The sequence below is a fragment of the Camellia sinensis genome, chromosome 5, assembly GCF_055761805.1.
Source record: "Camellia sinensis isolate YWXY chromosome 5, ASM5576180v1, whole genome shotgun sequence".
NCBI classification, from domain to species: domain Eukaryota; kingdom Viridiplantae; phylum Streptophyta; class Magnoliopsida; order Ericales; family Theaceae; genus Camellia; species Camellia sinensis.
In genome coordinates this window covers 149,825,283-149,841,991 of record NC_138965.1, presented here as the reverse complement: position 1 = coordinate 149,841,991, position 16,709 = coordinate 149,825,283, and the positions used below count along the sequence as shown (strand labels likewise).

At 33.6% G+C, this 16,709-nt stretch overlaps 2 protein-coding genes, 1 long non-coding RNA gene and 1 pseudogene across 3 annotated transcripts; 2 read left to right on the top strand and 2 right to left on the bottom strand.

Annotated features, from left to right (window-relative positions):
* Window positions 1–146: 146 nt before the first annotated feature.
* On the bottom strand, window positions 147–1,434 carry LOC145791779 (5'-adenylylsulfate reductase-like 4 pseudogene; annotated as a pseudogene).
* Window positions 1,435–3,935: 2,501 nt separating this feature from the next.
* LOC114258255 (endo-1,3;1,4-beta-D-glucanase) lies at window positions 3,936–9,673 on the top strand. Its single transcript, XM_028198163.2, is given in 8 exon segments — window positions 3,936–4,234; window positions 4,893–4,914; window positions 7,318–7,358; window positions 7,361–7,443; window positions 8,416–8,506; window positions 8,883–8,972; window positions 9,067–9,167; window positions 9,452–9,673. Coding segments are annotated over 8 exon segments (717 nt in total). The 5' UTR covers window positions 3,936–4,086; the 3' UTR covers window positions 9,593–9,673.
* Window positions 9,674–10,132: 459 nt separating this feature from the next.
* On the bottom strand, window positions 10,133–16,709 carry ERCC1 (nucleotide repair protein). Its single transcript, XM_028198161.2, has 9 exons — window positions 13,676–16,709; window positions 13,465–13,576; window positions 12,974–13,077; window positions 12,628–12,727; window positions 12,378–12,454; window positions 11,916–12,015; window positions 11,660–11,731; window positions 11,514–11,582; window positions 10,133–10,680 (listed from the first exon to the last, which is right to left on the bottom strand). Exons 1-9 carry the CDS (start codon window positions 13,924–13,926, stop codon window positions 10,354–10,356), a joined length of 1,212 nt encoding a protein of 403 aa, XP_028053962.2. The 5' UTR covers window positions 13,927–16,709; the 3' UTR covers window positions 10,133–10,353.
* Window positions 10,642–11,512, top strand: LOC114258256 (uncharacterized). The gene is made up of 2 exons (XR_003627869.2): window positions 10,642–10,777; window positions 11,315–11,512. It is a non-coding gene; the product is annotated as an uncharacterized LOC114258256 (long non-coding RNA).

Genomic DNA, 16,709 nt, shown 5'->3' with positions numbered 1-16,709 from the left:
CCGATTTCAACCAGTTCAGATCAAATTCCCCGTTTAACCAATTTTTAAACATCTTTTAAGTATATACACAAACACAAGTAAAGTTCTAAGAGCCGCCAGAAGAAAAGAAAAAGTCATACACTAAGGCATTTTCTAAACTACTGTTTAACATGTTGCTTAAAATTAGTTATCTAGAAATGTTAATAACATAGAAAGATGAGATACATAAATGACAAACTTATCTGGAATGACAAGAGGGGGTCCAAACCAGCCAGTCAAGGCTATATAGCTTACAAGCTATTCACAAAATTAAAGCCATTTCTTATTTTTGGGATGGTGATAACAAATTCTATTCTAAATTACATAGAAATGACGGTTACTACAACAACCAACCAATGTAAAATTTTCCACCTTACCATGAAACATTGAGCCCCAAATGGAAAACCAAATCAAATCATGAATTTGTTGCAGACGGACACAGAAAAGATTCTGCAGCAAAGGAGAATCTAGAAGCCTAATTTCGCCGGAAAAAGTGAGGTGAGATCAACTTATTGGCACAACCTAGCTGGTGTTTGCATTCCCAAATGAAACCGAAGTTAAGGACTTTGAAGCCCATGCCCTAGCATTCATCGCTCCCTCTTGCAAATTACTTCTCTTGCAGGGCTCCTTTAGGGAATTGAATAACTGGATTGCTCGATTCAGATAGGCTGGAGGATGTTCCCACAAGCTCTTTAACTTCATATTCGGGATGTACTGTCTCCAAACCAATCGAGTACATGCAGACAGAGTTAGTAAAAGGAAATAGAGCAACCTCAAAAGCATGAATGCAGTGGCCAAGGCCAAATAACTGGATTGCTCGATTCAGATAGGCCGGAGGATGTTCCCACAAGCTCTTTAACTTCATATTTGGGATGTACTGTCTCCAAACCAATCGAGTACATGCAGACAGAGTTGGTAAAAGGAAATAGAGCAACCTCAAAAGCACGAATGCAGTGGCCAAGGCCAAATATGTCTCCTGCTGAAGCAAATTCTCTGGAGATCTAGCCCATGAGAATGGGCAACTTTCCTGCTCGGGGTGGTTGTTTTTTCCATCATCAAATGGCTGTCCAGTTCTTTCCAAGTATGTTCCATTCAATGGCTCAGTCTTAAGGCCTAAAAAAGTGACCTTGTTTTCATTAGATATCGCTTGAGAAATTTCTTCAGTAATTTGATACAAATAATGCAAAGAACAAAATACTGCAAGTTCTTATGGATAAATGAAATCAACATCTTCAGAAAAAAAAAATGTAAGATCTTCAAGTGAGTTTCCTTTAAACAATGACCAGAAAAGTCCCAGGGTAAGGCCTTACCAGTAACATCATCGTAGAAAGAAACAAGAGAACCAAGGGTCCGAGAACCATGATAGCATACACGCATGGTAGAATTTAGAAGGAAAAGACTAAGAAACCCATGGTATTATTGCAGAGCCATAATCAGTAGAATCAAATTTGGGCCTTTTTTTACGAGCCCAAGACGAAGAAAACTAGGGTTCCCTATGAGGCCATGCTTAGCCTCGTACAGCAGCAATTGGGCGGTGGTCAGCCTCCCGGAACAGTCGCCGCCGCCGCTGATGAGGTTTTGGGTGTTTTGAAGAACAATAACCCCAACAAGAGGGAGGAGATTGAGAAATTGTTGAACCCTATGTCGAATCATGTTTTCGATCAGATGGTTTCCTTTGGGAACCTAATCACTGATTTCCAAGAAGAAGAAGACAATGTTATGATTGATGATAATGTGGGTTTTACTGTTGTGTTTGACGAGAAAGAAGAATAGGAGGAAGAGAATGGGTTTTACTGTTGTGTTTGACGAGGAAGAAGAACAGAATGGTTTTGATGATGATGATCTTAAAGTTGAGACCAAGCTTTTGGGTCATCTCCAATTCGATAATTTCAGCCTTGTTAAGTGTTTGTTGCAAAACCGATTGAAGATTGTGTGGTGTACTCGTCTAGCCAGGGCCGAGGATCAGGAGACGAGAGAGAAGATTGAGGAAGAAATGTTGGATTCTGGACTGGAATTGGCTGCAATTCTTGAGCAGTTGCAAGCCGATTGAGAGAGAGAACACAGAGAGAGGGAGAGTTGGAGACAGAGGAGATCAGGGCCTTTTTTTATTTTTATTTTTTTTGTTTTCCAGGTACAAAACGACGTCGTTTTTAATTTGGCGACCAAATTTTTTTTGTCGCCAAAAAATTTTATTTCCCCCCTCCCTGTTTGAAATTTCCCTCCCAAACACTTTTGGCGACCAAAACACCACATTAGTCGCAAAAAAGTCGCCAAAATGTAACCTTCCGCGACCAAATTTGTAATTGGTCGCGAAAAGCATACCAATTTCTGCGACTAACTCATTTTTGGTCGCCAAAATGTGACCTTCTGCGACCAACTCATATTTGGTCGCCAAAAATATTGATCATTCACGACTAATTAATATTTGGTCGCCAAATGTCATTTTTTTGCGACCAAAAATTTTTTGGTCGGTCAAAGTGATCGGCAAATGTGTAAATTCTTGTAGTGTCTCTCTCTCTCGCTTGTCTTCTCTAATTATCAATCAATTATCTCACTTTTATATATATATATATATATATCATTGAGTCTAAAAAAGTAAATTGCATATTATTTTCCTATATATTTTTAATTGTACACTTAAAAAGTATGTCAGATTCTACGCACCTTTTAATTACTATCAATCTCATTAACCCCAATTGTACCCTTTGTACGTCAGCATTTGAGAACAAAAACATGGAAATGTTACCATGCTGGGGGTGCACATGGAATGTACCTTACAAGAAGAAGATTAAGTGAAAAAATCAAAATTATGTGTTTATTTCTAAATAACAAAAGTTCTACACAGTATAAACCACCAGTTTAAGGTGAAGTTTCACCTAATTTATATAACATTACTTTTTTATTTTATTTTACGATAATCCAAGTGAAGTTAATAACCAAACTGCCCAAACAAACATCCATTCAAAACAAGTTTCTGATTTTCTTTCATGGAAAAAAAAAAAAAGTACCAAACCAATTAGGCATAGTTTAGTTATTCATCACGACTTTCTTAGGGGTTTAATCTCTAAGCGAAAGTCATGATTTAACTCTCTTTAGGAGGAGTTAAATTAAGGGGGCAAACACTTCATATTTTGCAAAGAATGAAAACCTAACTTCCATAAGTGTTAATCCAATAATTGACTTTCATTGATTAAAATTTTTTTAAAAAAGAAGTACCAAATCAACACACAATATCAAATTCTGGTTGAATTTGAACAAGCCTAAAAGATTAAAAAAAAAAAAAATAGAAGTGAAAAAGCCCAATTACAAGCAAAATACCTTCTTCTTCTTTTTTTAATGCCAAAAAGCACAATTAAGGGTTCATTTGGGATGTGAGTTGATTTTTAGACTATTTTAACCTGTGGCTCAAAAGTCTCGTTTAAGATAGGCTTTTTGATTTTTTTGACTTTTATGATAAAAAAAAAATGATTATGATTTAGATATGATATTTTATCTTACTAAGCTAAAAATTTTATTTTATTTTTTTTTGACTATTTTAATAATAAAAAAAACCGTCTTAATTTATGTCAAACGAAGACTGCGCATTTGGAATATGCTTTCGAGCTGTACTTAAAAAATACTTTTTTTATTTTGCTTGTCAAACACTACAGCTTTTTTAGCCACACATTTAATAATAATAATAATAATTAAATATTTGCCACACAGAATAAAAATAACAACAATGATTCATCCCACTAAAAACATCACCACTAATAGCACTAATACATTAAAAAAGTAAAAAAAAATAAAAAAAAATACAACTCCAAGACCAAAACATCACATCATTAATGGCGGGACCCACTGCCACCTAATTAGTGGGAGCACTAATTAGTGCTCCCAAGCATTTTTCTAAAAATAACATGCAAGTCGAAAAAGCTGAAGCACAAGATTATTTATAAGAGAAGAGTTTGACTATAATTGATTAAAAAACCAGTAGCCTGCCTTGTTTGCCAATAGTTTTTCTTTTCTTTCTCTCCCTTGTTTTCTGTGTCTCACAGAGTTATTGAAATCTATAGAAAGAAAGGAGAAATGGCTGGTCCTCAGTGTTGTTCAAACCCACCAATACTAAGCTCAAACTGTGGAGATGGTTCCGTGCTTCAACTTGGAGGCCTCAACACCTATGTCACTGGTTCCCCTGTTTCCAAAACTGGAATTCTTCTCATTTCTGATGTTTTTGGTACCTGTCCTGTTTTTCAATTCTCTCCTGTTTAGTTGTGATTTCGTTTTTTTGTCTTTTTTTTTATTTTTTATTTTCTAAAACTTGTTTGTTGAATTTTTTTTCCTTCTAAAAATAACTCACTAACGGATTTATTTGTTATCGAAAAATTATACAATAGTTCTGGAGTATCACATGGTCATATTTTCTTATCAATCACTATTCATTATATCTCGTCATGTTCTTCAATCACTTAACACAAATAGTTAATATTTTATCTTCTCTACCAATTATACTATTATCAAGCACTACACGACTATACTTCTAAATTGCCAAATAATTACCTCCCGTTATCTCTGTATCTATATCAAATGATTAAAAAAAAAAACACCTAATAAGAAATTAATCTCATACTTTTGATATAATTATCCCTTTTAATATGACTAAAATAACTAAAACTAATACAGATGGAGAGTAACACTAAAATAAATAAATATAAATTTATATTTTAATTAAAAATAAATGATAATATATTTTATTTATTTATTTATACAACTAATAATTACTAATAATAAAAAAAGCTTAACGAGTTAAAAATTTTTAAATTGATAATGGATAATTATGGTTTGCTTATTTTAGAAGATTTTAATGGGGTTCACTTTTTATTTATTAATTGTAGGATATGAAGCACCAAAGTTGAGGTATGTATGTCCATCATAATTGCTTTTACATTTTTTTTAGCTTTTTGTGTCTTGTATTATGCGTAATCCATACCAATATTTTAAAAATCAGATTGGTAAGTGATTGGAAAATAGATCGGATGGACGGATTACTAATTCAATCGTCGAGTTGAACCGGAATCGAACTGTGATATCATAATTATTTTATAAATATTTTTATAATTTAATATATATATGTTCATCAAACATATATATTTATATATATTTTTATATTAATATTATTTTTAAAAATATTAATTCTACATGTATTTGAGAGAAATTAGTTTGAATACAATTAATATTATATATTTCCTATATATTAACAAGGAATCATGTTGGTAGAGTGGAAATTCATGTTCTTTGGAGCTTGACGTGTTGGGTTCAAGTCCCTTTAGCATCAGTTTTTCAATATTGGACCAAATATAGCACTTCAATCCGAATCCGAACCGGGTTTAGCGGTTTAACCACGGTTCTCACCGATTTTGCTTAAAATGACCGGTTTTCAAGAGGGACTGGTTTAAAGGGTATATCCGGACCGGCCGGTTCAACCACCGGTCTGGTTTTCAAAACATTGATCCATACAAATCCAATTATTGGGTTTTTTTTTTAGTGCTGCTATTATTACCTTATAAATTATTTTGAATTCCTAAATTTTAGTTTTTTTTTATTAAAATAATAACCTCAAATAAAATTAATACAAAGGACATTATTAATTTTGGGACACCACATCTCACAATTAAACCTACACACATACTACGTCATGAATTAAGGTTTATGAGACCACCCACCTCCATCAGCATCCATCAATCTTCCCCAGATTACACCTTCAAACCTACTTACTCTCAAAACCTTGAAAACCCTTTGGCGGTAATATTCTACCGATAATGGTGGAAACCATTTGATTACCTATATTGAACGGTCAAAACATGGAAATTTCTTAACACATTGAACAGTCAAAATTGTTAACATTTGTAGAAGTTTTCATTTTTTCAAGTTCGGGAACAAATAAGTAATGTTCGGGAATGTAGGTCCGAACATAGAAATTTCTTAACACATTGAACGGTCAAAATTGTTAACGCTTGCAAAAGTTTTCATTTTTTCAAGTTCGGGAATACAGGCCCGAACATTACTTATTTGTTCATGAACACATTACTAAACATAGATTATTTGTTTAGGAATACAAGTCCAAACATGAAAATTTGTTAACACTTTCAATGGTTAAAATTCTTAACGCTTGTAGAAATTTTATTTTTTCAAAAGGATGTGACTCTTCTCCTTCTTAGTAGATTTTGTTAGGATTTTTTGGAAGGGAGGTTTTTTTTTTTTGGAGTGGGGGTGTGCATTTAATGGATGGAATATTTAAGAATAATTTTGGTATTATTTGGGGGAGAAAGAAATTTTAAGAGTTTTAAAATTTATAAGTGAGGGTCCAAAGAAATAAAAGGTCCAAAATAATTCATGAGGTGCTAATAGTACCACTCTTTTTTTTTACATGTATTTGGGTTGGTGTGTGGAGTTCAGAATTCACAAAAATTATTTAGTTGTCATTTGGCAATAGATTTTTTTAATTCTTTTGGTTATTTTAGTTTGTGATTAAATGTTTGTTTTGTTTGATTTTTTTTTTTAAACTTTTGTAAGAGAAAAAATGAAATGATTATAATTTGAATGTGATATTTTGTTTTATAAACTTTTTAATCTATTTTATCTTTTTTTTTATTAATTTAGTCCAAAAAAAAAAAAGAAAAAGAAATTCATTACCAAACGAAGCCTTCGTTATCCTTGAGTGGAAAAACAAAAATTGTTTCGGGCCTCATTTATTGATGTTGAGTTTTTGAGTAGTTGTGGTCTCTTCTTTGTACATTCTATGGTTATACAGTGGATTTCTTTTTCACCCGAATATAGATAATGAAAAAAGATTGGGAGTCTAAATTAGCAACTCTAATGCTGTGTTTAGTTGAGAAATTTGAGAAGAGATTTAGAAATAAAAATAGAAAAGATAGGTGAAATATAAATAAAATATACCTATGTTTTACCTAATTTCACACACCTTTTTCATTTTCCTTTTCAAATCCTCCAACCAAACACAGCGTAATAGTTTTAATTGGTGTGTGAGTCTCATGTAATGTAATGTGATGCTTTGGACTTGATTTTTTTTTTTTTTTTTTACATCATGAATGCTCTTTTAGAACTCTCACATTAAAAGAATGTATCATTTTTGTATATATAATTTGTGTCAACCATAATGTGCGTAGTGTGGTTCCGTTGGCTGTGTAAGACTTCACTTTTCAAAAAATAAAAAATAGAAAGTAAAAAAATTCTCCAAATTTTTCTTACTCTTTAGGTAGTGGAAACTAACTTATGAAAAATATTTTCCAACTCTTTAAGGAAGCTTGCAGACAAAATTGCAGACTCTGGGTTCTATGTGGTGGTCCAGACTTCTTTTATGGAGATCCCTTTACTTATGAGAATGCTGAGAAGCCACTACCAGTTTGGATCAAGTTTCATGGAACGGTTGGTTTTTTCATATTTTTGCAGAAAACTTTACTTAAATAATTTCATCTTTTTAATTTATGAGTAATGATGTTATTTAAATAGAATTTTCCTACGGAAATATGTGGCTCTTTATGATCAGCTAATACGTGACCAGGGTTTCATAATAATTCTTGAAATTCTTTCTACATCAAAAAGAACTTCAAAATTATCACACAATTTCAAAAGAGGTGTTTGATTCACTAAAATGAAAGCTAGAATGAAATCACGTTGCTTCTGTAATACTGTATTTAATTGAGAGATTTGGGAAAGAATTTGAAAAGAGAAAAAGAAAAGGTTTGTGAAATGTGAATAAAATGTACTTACATTTCACATAGTTTCACACATCTTTTCCCTTTCCATTTCTGAATTTCTCTCCAAATCCTCCCACCAAACATAGCATAAATGTGAGGTGACCAAATGGATAATTAAAGATTATGTTGTTTACTAATCTAACTCAATAACCAATTCTACACTAATTTTATAATTGTTAATTCTATCGCTATTAATTTGCAAATCAATCAGTATTGATATATAAACAAATTTTTAATGTAAAATTTACATACAGAATGTGATTGGTACCTTCATTTTCTAATCAAAACACACATCATTAACTTTATAATTTTAAAAAGAAAAACTCGATTCATACATAGAAATCATACCAAAAAAAATTAAAAAAAAAATCACAAGAATAATGTGATAATGTTGTAAAGTGAATGGTCTACATTATTGCATACCATACTGTATGAAACTTTTGTATAAATTTTTTATTTGTATATCATTATTTTTTTTAAAATACCATGAACACACCATTCTGAATAATATACACATTCCGAATGTTATTTTTGTATAAACTCTCTTTATAAATTATTTTTTTATGCATTATTGAATCTTTTGTATAGTTAATGCTTACCCAGAGAGTTGAATGTTTGAACCCCTTTATTGTGTGTGAAGGAAAAAGGATTAGAAGATGCAAAACCTGTAATTGCAGCTCTGAAGAATCAAGGCATATCTGCCATTGGGGCAGCAGGTTTCTGCTGGGGTGGTGAGATTTCAACTTTTTTCATATCTCTAAGGCTGTATTTGGATCTTAGATTTGAGGAGGAATTAGCAGAAGGAAAGAAAAAATGACAAAAATCCTATTTCATTTCCCTTCACAGACTCTTACACAAATTTATAATCCAAACACAGTAAAAAACTATCCACTACATGATAATTGTGTTAAAAAGTCATGTAAATCGAGTTTAGGTGAAATGGGTGAGGTTATGATCCGAGCCTTGAAGCTTTTTAACTTGGCTTCTTTTTTGAGAGAAGTACGCCATTTGTAACAGTTCATTATGCACGAGTACGATCTTTTAGTGAAGATCAGAGATGAGAAGCTCTAACCCTGAAATTTTTTGATCTTTCTAAATTCTTGTTAGGGAAGGTACTTGTGAAACTAGCAAAACCAGAGTACATTCAAGCTGCAGTCATGTTACATCCTTCATTTCTTAAACTTGATGAAATGAAAGGTACATATATGACCTTATTATAAGCACTTTTTAAAATACATATTCTCTCTCTCTCTCTCATGGTTTTGAAGGGCATTTTTACTTTGCTAACCAGAGGTCCAGGTCCCTATTGCTATTCTGGGAGCGGAAGTAGACGATTATTGTCCAATAGAGCTGTTGAAGCAATTTGAAGAAGTTCTTGCCTCCAAAACTGAGGTAGTGTTTGGCAACTTTTTAAAAGTTTGTCTAGATAGTCTAGTCTTTAATATGTATCAGTATTAAATGTTATTTTAGTGGATTTTTTCTTTTTCTTTTAATTTTAATTTTTTTATACTATTGATTATATTCATGAAATGCAATTAGTCCACTCCTACTTGTATTTATAATTTTTTCTTCACAAATGTCTCCCCAATCTTTCTAATATTTTATTTACCAATCTTTTAATTGAATTTTATAATGTTTTTTTATTTTTATTTTTATTTTTATTTTTATTTTTTAAGGTGAATAGCTTTGTGAAGATGTTTCCTGGGACTGAACACGGATGGACAGTGAGATATAGTGATGAAGATGAAAATGCTGTCAAAAGTGCAGAAGAAGCCCACCAAGACATGTTAGATTGGTTCACCAAACATGTCAAGTAAAGCAATATATATATATATATATATATATGCTATACTAATATACTTCTGATTAATAAAATAAATTTAAAAATAAAATAAAAACATTGTTGAGTTGTGATATTACAGGTATTGGGTTTCCTGTAACAAGGTCTTGGTGCCTCATTGATAATTCTGGTGATAAAAACATGAGATGAAAAGAACCTTTTGATTGTGGCAAAAGATACAGACGCCAACTTTCTCACAGAGGCGGCGAAAAATGTGTTGCAAAAAATTGAAGCATTGTTGTGTTTTTTGTTTGTAAACACCTTTGGTAGAAATGAAATAAAGAAAAGCTGCATCAGGCTACAGAACCCGAGCATCAAACTTGTATACAAAATTTGAAGTAGATCCGAATAAGAATCTTGACTCCCAATCTTTCTCAAAAATTCCCATCTAAAAAATAAAAAGCTCTCTCAAAAATTGAGAACATCTAACAGACAAATAGGCTCTTCAAATTCAATCAGTTCAAAAGAATAAAAATAACAAATAACTATTAACAAACCACTACTAAATGCTCAACACTTTAGAAGAACATTCTTGCATAGACACTTTCAGAAGCTACACAGGTACTCATCAGTAAATTCAACTAATCTACTTTTACAATAATTTACAGAATTACAAAGAACAGTTAGTTCCACATCCCTTGATAAATTACTGGTGTACAAAACTGCAAGAAACATTTTTGATCTTCAAAGCCACATACATTAGGGCAGAAAAAAGAAAAAGAGATTATAATAGCGCACTCAAGAGAGATCAGCTGCCGCTTCGTCACTGTTGACCTTTTCTTCCACAGCACTACTCGATTCTCCAATCTTCTCCTGTTGTGAATTATAGTTCTTTTTACCTATTTTGTATGAATATTTGGGAAAAGCAGCTGATAGGGCTGATTTAATGGTTATTTCGGGTTCTTTCTTCTTACGTTTGTTTGCATCCTCTTCTTTCTCATCTTCTTTTCCTTCACTCACCCGAAAAGGTTCAGCATTGTTCTGTGTAGAGGTTTCTGGAATGGGAAGATGCTTGGGAACTACACGCTTGAATGGTTCATGAAAAGTATCATATAAGCGTTTTACCTGAAAAGGTAATTTGCACAAAGATCAAACAACAGTTCCCTAACAAAGCCTCATAGACTACCAACTGAATGACATTGGCCTCAGTTTGGCAACACTAGTAAGTCAACTTATTTAACTTACTTGCTTAAGAAAGAGGAGAAGAAAAAAAAAGAAAAAAAAGGAGTTAACTAACGGTGATTGGTTGCAATTTTAATTATAACTTACTTATTCGGCTTTTTAAGCTTATTTGACAAAAAAATTTGAAATTTTCTTAAGCTAGAATTAGTACCTTTTTTCAGCTTATTTGAAACATTTAATTGCACATGTACGAGAGTCCCATCTTTTTCTTCTTAGTTATAGCTTTAGAGGACGTAATAAATATTTTTGCACAACAAAAACACACTGTGACAGCTTATTTAACCAAACAGGTCCAACTTTTTCACAGATTATCAAAAGCTGTATCATATAGATTTAAAATTTATTTTAAGCTTTTTGTATGATAATAATCTTAAAAACTATAATCATATAAGTTAGCTTATAAGTTATAGCAAACAGGCCGAGAATGAGGTGGACAACCAAACAATTTTATTATACATCGTTTGGCATATTTCAGTTCAAACTTCAAATACCTTAAAATTCATTATTTATTTTACAGGTAAGAACCAGTTTTACAGTCATCAAAACATCTCATCCAGAGAAGTCATGAGGATCCATCCCAAGGTTCCAGTAAACAAAACCAAAATTCACTTTGTTGAATATGTAACAAGCATGCCCATAAGTTTTCAGAAATGCATGGTGCTTGAAAAATGTACATAATAAAATAGAGCAAATAAACAAAGTTAATGGAATCTAACCTTGCGCTCTCCTATTCCAGGGCACCGAGCTAGATCTTCCATGGATGCATCCATGATATGAGAAAGAGACTGAATAGGAAAAAATTAATTAATCCAAAAGAAAAGAATAAGATGTATAATACAAGTAACAGCATATATAAGCATACCCCGAATGTAGAACCAAGGGTGACAACATCAGTTTTGTTAACATGTCGAACTGTCGTCAGAGCATGCGTTAGCTACAAGCAAAGAGATTATCCCAACTCAGTCAATTCAAATAGTTGTTAATGTAAAAGAAAAATAAATAAATAAATACTTGACTTCATGTTTTACAAAAAAATTAAGATTGAGGTCCCTGCATAGGCAGTAAAACTTCTTAACAATAAAACTTGATCACAAGACCAAAGATCATGAGAAAGATACCCGTGATAAATAGTCCGTATCCATTTGGCCTTGGATAATGTCCGCAGGCTTGTTTTCATAAACTTTAAGAGTCTCCAAGTACCGACCACACTCCTCCAAGCTAGAACCACAAAAACAAATTAGTTTGTCGCACGTGTTGAAACCATTTCAAAACAGAGTTCACCAAGTAATTATCTTTACAGAGATATCTACATTACAAAAAAATTGCAAATATATTTATTGTTTCAAGAGGAATGCTAAAGACCCACAATTCACCAACAATGACACGGGATAGGAGTTGGGCTCACATGCTTGAGTTTATGACAAATCAAAAAGTTGACATCTAACCTGCTATGTCATTGTGGGTAAATTAGGGAAGCTTTTTTAGGGGTGTCGATCTTTTTCCTTAATTTCATCCTTACATACACTCATGTAACAAATACCATATTTTGCATAAACCCATGTGCACTAGAACAAAAATACCTCCAGCCACATAAAAGGGTGCAATCATGAAGCAAAGCTGTTTTTGTAACTTCAAGTAAAGGTTTCACTACATCCTCCTGGAAACAATGACAAGATGAGCAATCAAACCCCTCATATTACATGAAAAACAAAACTGCATAGAGTAATTATCTGCAAGAAATGCAGATTCTGTGAAATTCATATCAAATAGTTAAACCAAATGCCACCAAGAGTCATGAAAAAGTCGTAATTTGGTGTAGAAGAAGCTTACAACATCAACATGGCACAAAACAATGCGAAGCTTAAAGTTCTTCTGCAATTCCCTTATGCGATAATACAGGTAGTCTGGATGAAGAAGATGATACCGAAGGCTGCATCAAAGAGTAATCTTAATCAAAAAATAAGAAAGTGAATGGTTCAACAAGCTCCTGAAACAATTGTCATAATTTACGAAATATGTACCCCTATAAAAACTAGTTATAGAATGGATAAAAAAAATTGTTGTAGAACCAAATATTAATGAAAACCAACCCTACCCTACCTTGTAACTATAGCAAAGAAGAAAAAGACATATAATGTTTCTTCTAAGTGAGAGTGATAGAAGATGAAATTAAAACCTCAAATAAAGAGCACATGTACTCTGCCCCAACAAGTAGTCACAAACAACATCTGCGAAAGCCCACCTCACATTCCTTATATGTTTTAGCAATGGATTTCCCTTCTGCATCAAAAGAAAGGAACATATGAGATTACACGGGCTAATAGATGCCACTTCACAATGTACTCAGGTAATTGCGGTTTTTTCCCCAAAGGACAGAAGTAATCCTAGATACCGAGAGCAATTGTTTAGTTTGTGGGTGTGTCTCTAATTGCTGAATCCTCAAGTCCAAAGTATTTGGACATTGATAAATAGTTGGACATCCCAAATTTTCTTCAATATCCCAAATATATTCTACTAAACTTGAAATTTGTTCTTCCACTTTACTATGGATACCAGTAGTTCTTTTTTTTAGACACTTGATGAGTACATCATTGTAAGAAGTAGCAACCAACCTATGAATTTGAATAGGAAATGCACTGTGTGTGTATATATACAAGTACAACATACCTGTCTATGGCTAACAAGAATGGCATTGCGATTGTGAGCAGTCTGCGATTGGCATGACGACGAAACACCAGCAGACGAAGAAGAAGACGGAGCCTCCGATTGACCCAATTGCCTGACAAATCCAAAACCAAAATAAAAAACAATCAAGCCCTAGTTCCCCAATCTCAATATCAAAAAACACAAGACCCAGAATCCGAATCGAAGAGAATACCTCGAAGACGAAGCGGCGGCGGCGGAAGAGGCAGTGGTGGAGGAGGAGGGCGGCGGAGGGGGAGAGTAGAACTCGGAGTTTTTGATGAAATTGAAGGATTGAGAGAAGGAAGGTGAAGGAGTGAAGAGAGAGGATGGTGGGGCTTGAGATTGACAAGTGTCGATGACTTCTTGGTACGATGGTATCTTTATCACGAACCCTGTACTCTTCTCTCTTTCGACACTACCATCATCGTCTTCTTCGTTCTCCATTTCACTCTCTTCGTTTTTTCTGTAAAATTATCGAATCCATTTAACGGAGATGAGTTGAGGAGGTGGGCCGGGTTTTTTAAGGACGTTATTTGGGGGCCCGGTTTGTTCCGGTTAAAGGATAAAACGGATACCCGCCCACATAACCCGGATCCAATTGTTGTCCGACTCCTTCACCGCCACCTTAAATTTTTAAACGGAAAATTGGTCTAAGATCCCTATCCAATTTTTAGTAATAGATTAGGTCCACAATATGTTCTTTAGTAGTCTAAGGTCCCTCACCCCCGTACCTTTATATTACACCTACACTCTCATAGCCAGAGAGGATAACTAAGTCAGGAATGTTGAGTCTGCGTGCTTGGAAGAAGTCAATCAAAGTAGTGACATTTTCGGAACCACCAGAACCACCGTCCACCACTGCCACCGCCGCTTATGAATCGAGGTCGAAGCTCAAAAAAGTACTTTCAGATATCTAACTACCATTCTTCAAGAAGATGAGGCTGGCCAATTGGATTGAATTGAAGATCCTTTTTTGACTCGCCGGACCGGCAGTGATGGTGTATTTGATCAACAACGCCATGTCGATGTCGACCCGCATCTTCTCCAGCAACCTTGAGTTCGCCAACCAAGCAACCTTTCTGGTAAGTTACTTTCATTTCGCTGCGGAAGTAACCACAAAAAGAACCCGAGATAAATGGGTCCTATACTTTCTTTTTGGTTCTTAGTAACACTTCCAATCTGTCTCTCCATTTTCTATCCTTCCAAACATGTTAGTACATAGATTCTTTTCTCACTAACTGTGTGTGCATGCGCAATCATCTTCTCCAACGTAGAGTAAGAGATTCAGCGCTATGGAACTCATCAGGCATATGTAAGTCCACGATGCTCTGACATTTGGGCATAGATAATGAAGTGTGTTTTTCAAAGTGGGTACTGCATAAGATTTTCTAGCAAAGGAAAAATTTTCTTGTGATGAATGCCAATTCATTTCTTTTTACTTAGGATTGGTCTAGAGAAATTCTATGGTTTGAACTGAAATTTTTCTGGGGTGATCCAGAGAAAATTTCTGGTTTGGATTGACCAAACAGATATGTATGGTCACTGAGATATGTATATAAGAACCAGTTTGAACCTTGTGCATCTGTAATTCTCAATAAATTTGTTAGTCATGAAAGGAAGAAGGGTGTTTGAGATCAATCCTCAACACCCAATCCAGAGAATTTCTCTGGTTTCAATCCAAAGAATTTCTCTGATCTGTTTGGTTTGGAGAGAATTTCTATGGTTTTGGACCAAAGAAATTTGTGGGTTTGTTAATAAAGACTGTATTGTTGGCTTACATATTACACAAAGTCAAAGAAATTCTTTGTGAATAGAGCCAGAGAAATTTGTGAAGTCAGAGAAATTTCCTGGATCAATGTACAATAACCAAGGTTTGTTCATAAAAATACAACTCTGCTGCAAATAGAGAGAATTTCTCTAATCTGTCTAGTTTGGAGAGAATTTCTCTGGTTTTGGACCAGAGAAATTTATGGGTTTGTTAGTAAAGATTGTATTGTTGGCTTATATATTACACAAAGTCAGAGAAATTGACATTGTGCAAAGGATTGGGACATAAACTTAAGATAAAGAGAAAAAACTGTAAGAGAGAAAAACTACTAATGAATACCAAACAAAATCATGGGCATTTTGTATGCCAAAGTAGCAGCAGATCTGGAAATTTTCTTAGTGATATAGTAAAGAGAACAAAGTACTACCTAATGTCCATAAAAGCATGTGATTGCATATGGTCAGGACAGTCAGTTAATGCATCAGAGAAATTCTAAGAAGGATTGGGCCAGACAAATTCTGAGAAGAATTAGACCAGAGAAATTCAAAATTTCTCTAGATTCAGCCAATGCATTAGAGAAATGCTGAGAAATTCTAAGAAGAATTGGGCCAAAGAAATTTTGAGAATAATTGGACCACAGAAATTCTGAGAAATTCAGAATTTCTCTAGACTTTCCAGAGAAATTTGGTCCAGAGAAATTTAAATTTCTCTAGGCCAGAATTTCTCTGGACCAATTTTCTCTAGACTGAAATTTCTCTAGATCAAGGTTGAGTGACCTTAGACATTATGAAAAAAATCATTTTTTTGGCCCAAAAAGAAGGGAAGTGATCATTTAAGTGTTGACTGAGTTGTGTATTGAACTTTCAACTTTCTCAAGTGTCCTATCTTTGGAAGGAACCAAGGAGTTTTTTCAAATTTGATTAGACAAAGTGTTACTAATAATGAATTTTGCAGTGATTAATATTCTATAGAGCTTTGGATGGACCTGGAGCCCTTTGCTTGTTGCAAAGGTGAAAACTTGGGGCTGTCAACATAAAAGCGTGGCTTCAGAATTTAGGGAACAATATTTGATATGGGCCTTTAAGAAACTTGCTACTTTGTAATTATGGAAGTGGTAACTAATGATTAGGAGATTTGATATGAATCTGTCAGTCATTTTTTTTTATTATTATTTTTCTTTATTGACCTGTAAACTGCATTGAATGATCTTATATATCGAAAGAATGTGCCATTTGTTGTATATTGAAAACTGGTAGGTTATGAGTATTTTGTTTCAGTTAAATAATTGGGATCAATTAAGTATTTTGTTTCATTTGAAGTTGAAACCAGAGAAATTCTCTGGTTTTTTAACTAAATTTTCTCTGGGTTAAAACCAGAGAAATTCTCTGGTTTTTGAACTAAATTTTCTCTGGGTTGGTCCAAAGAAATTCTTCCTAGAATTTCTCTAGACCAATTTTCT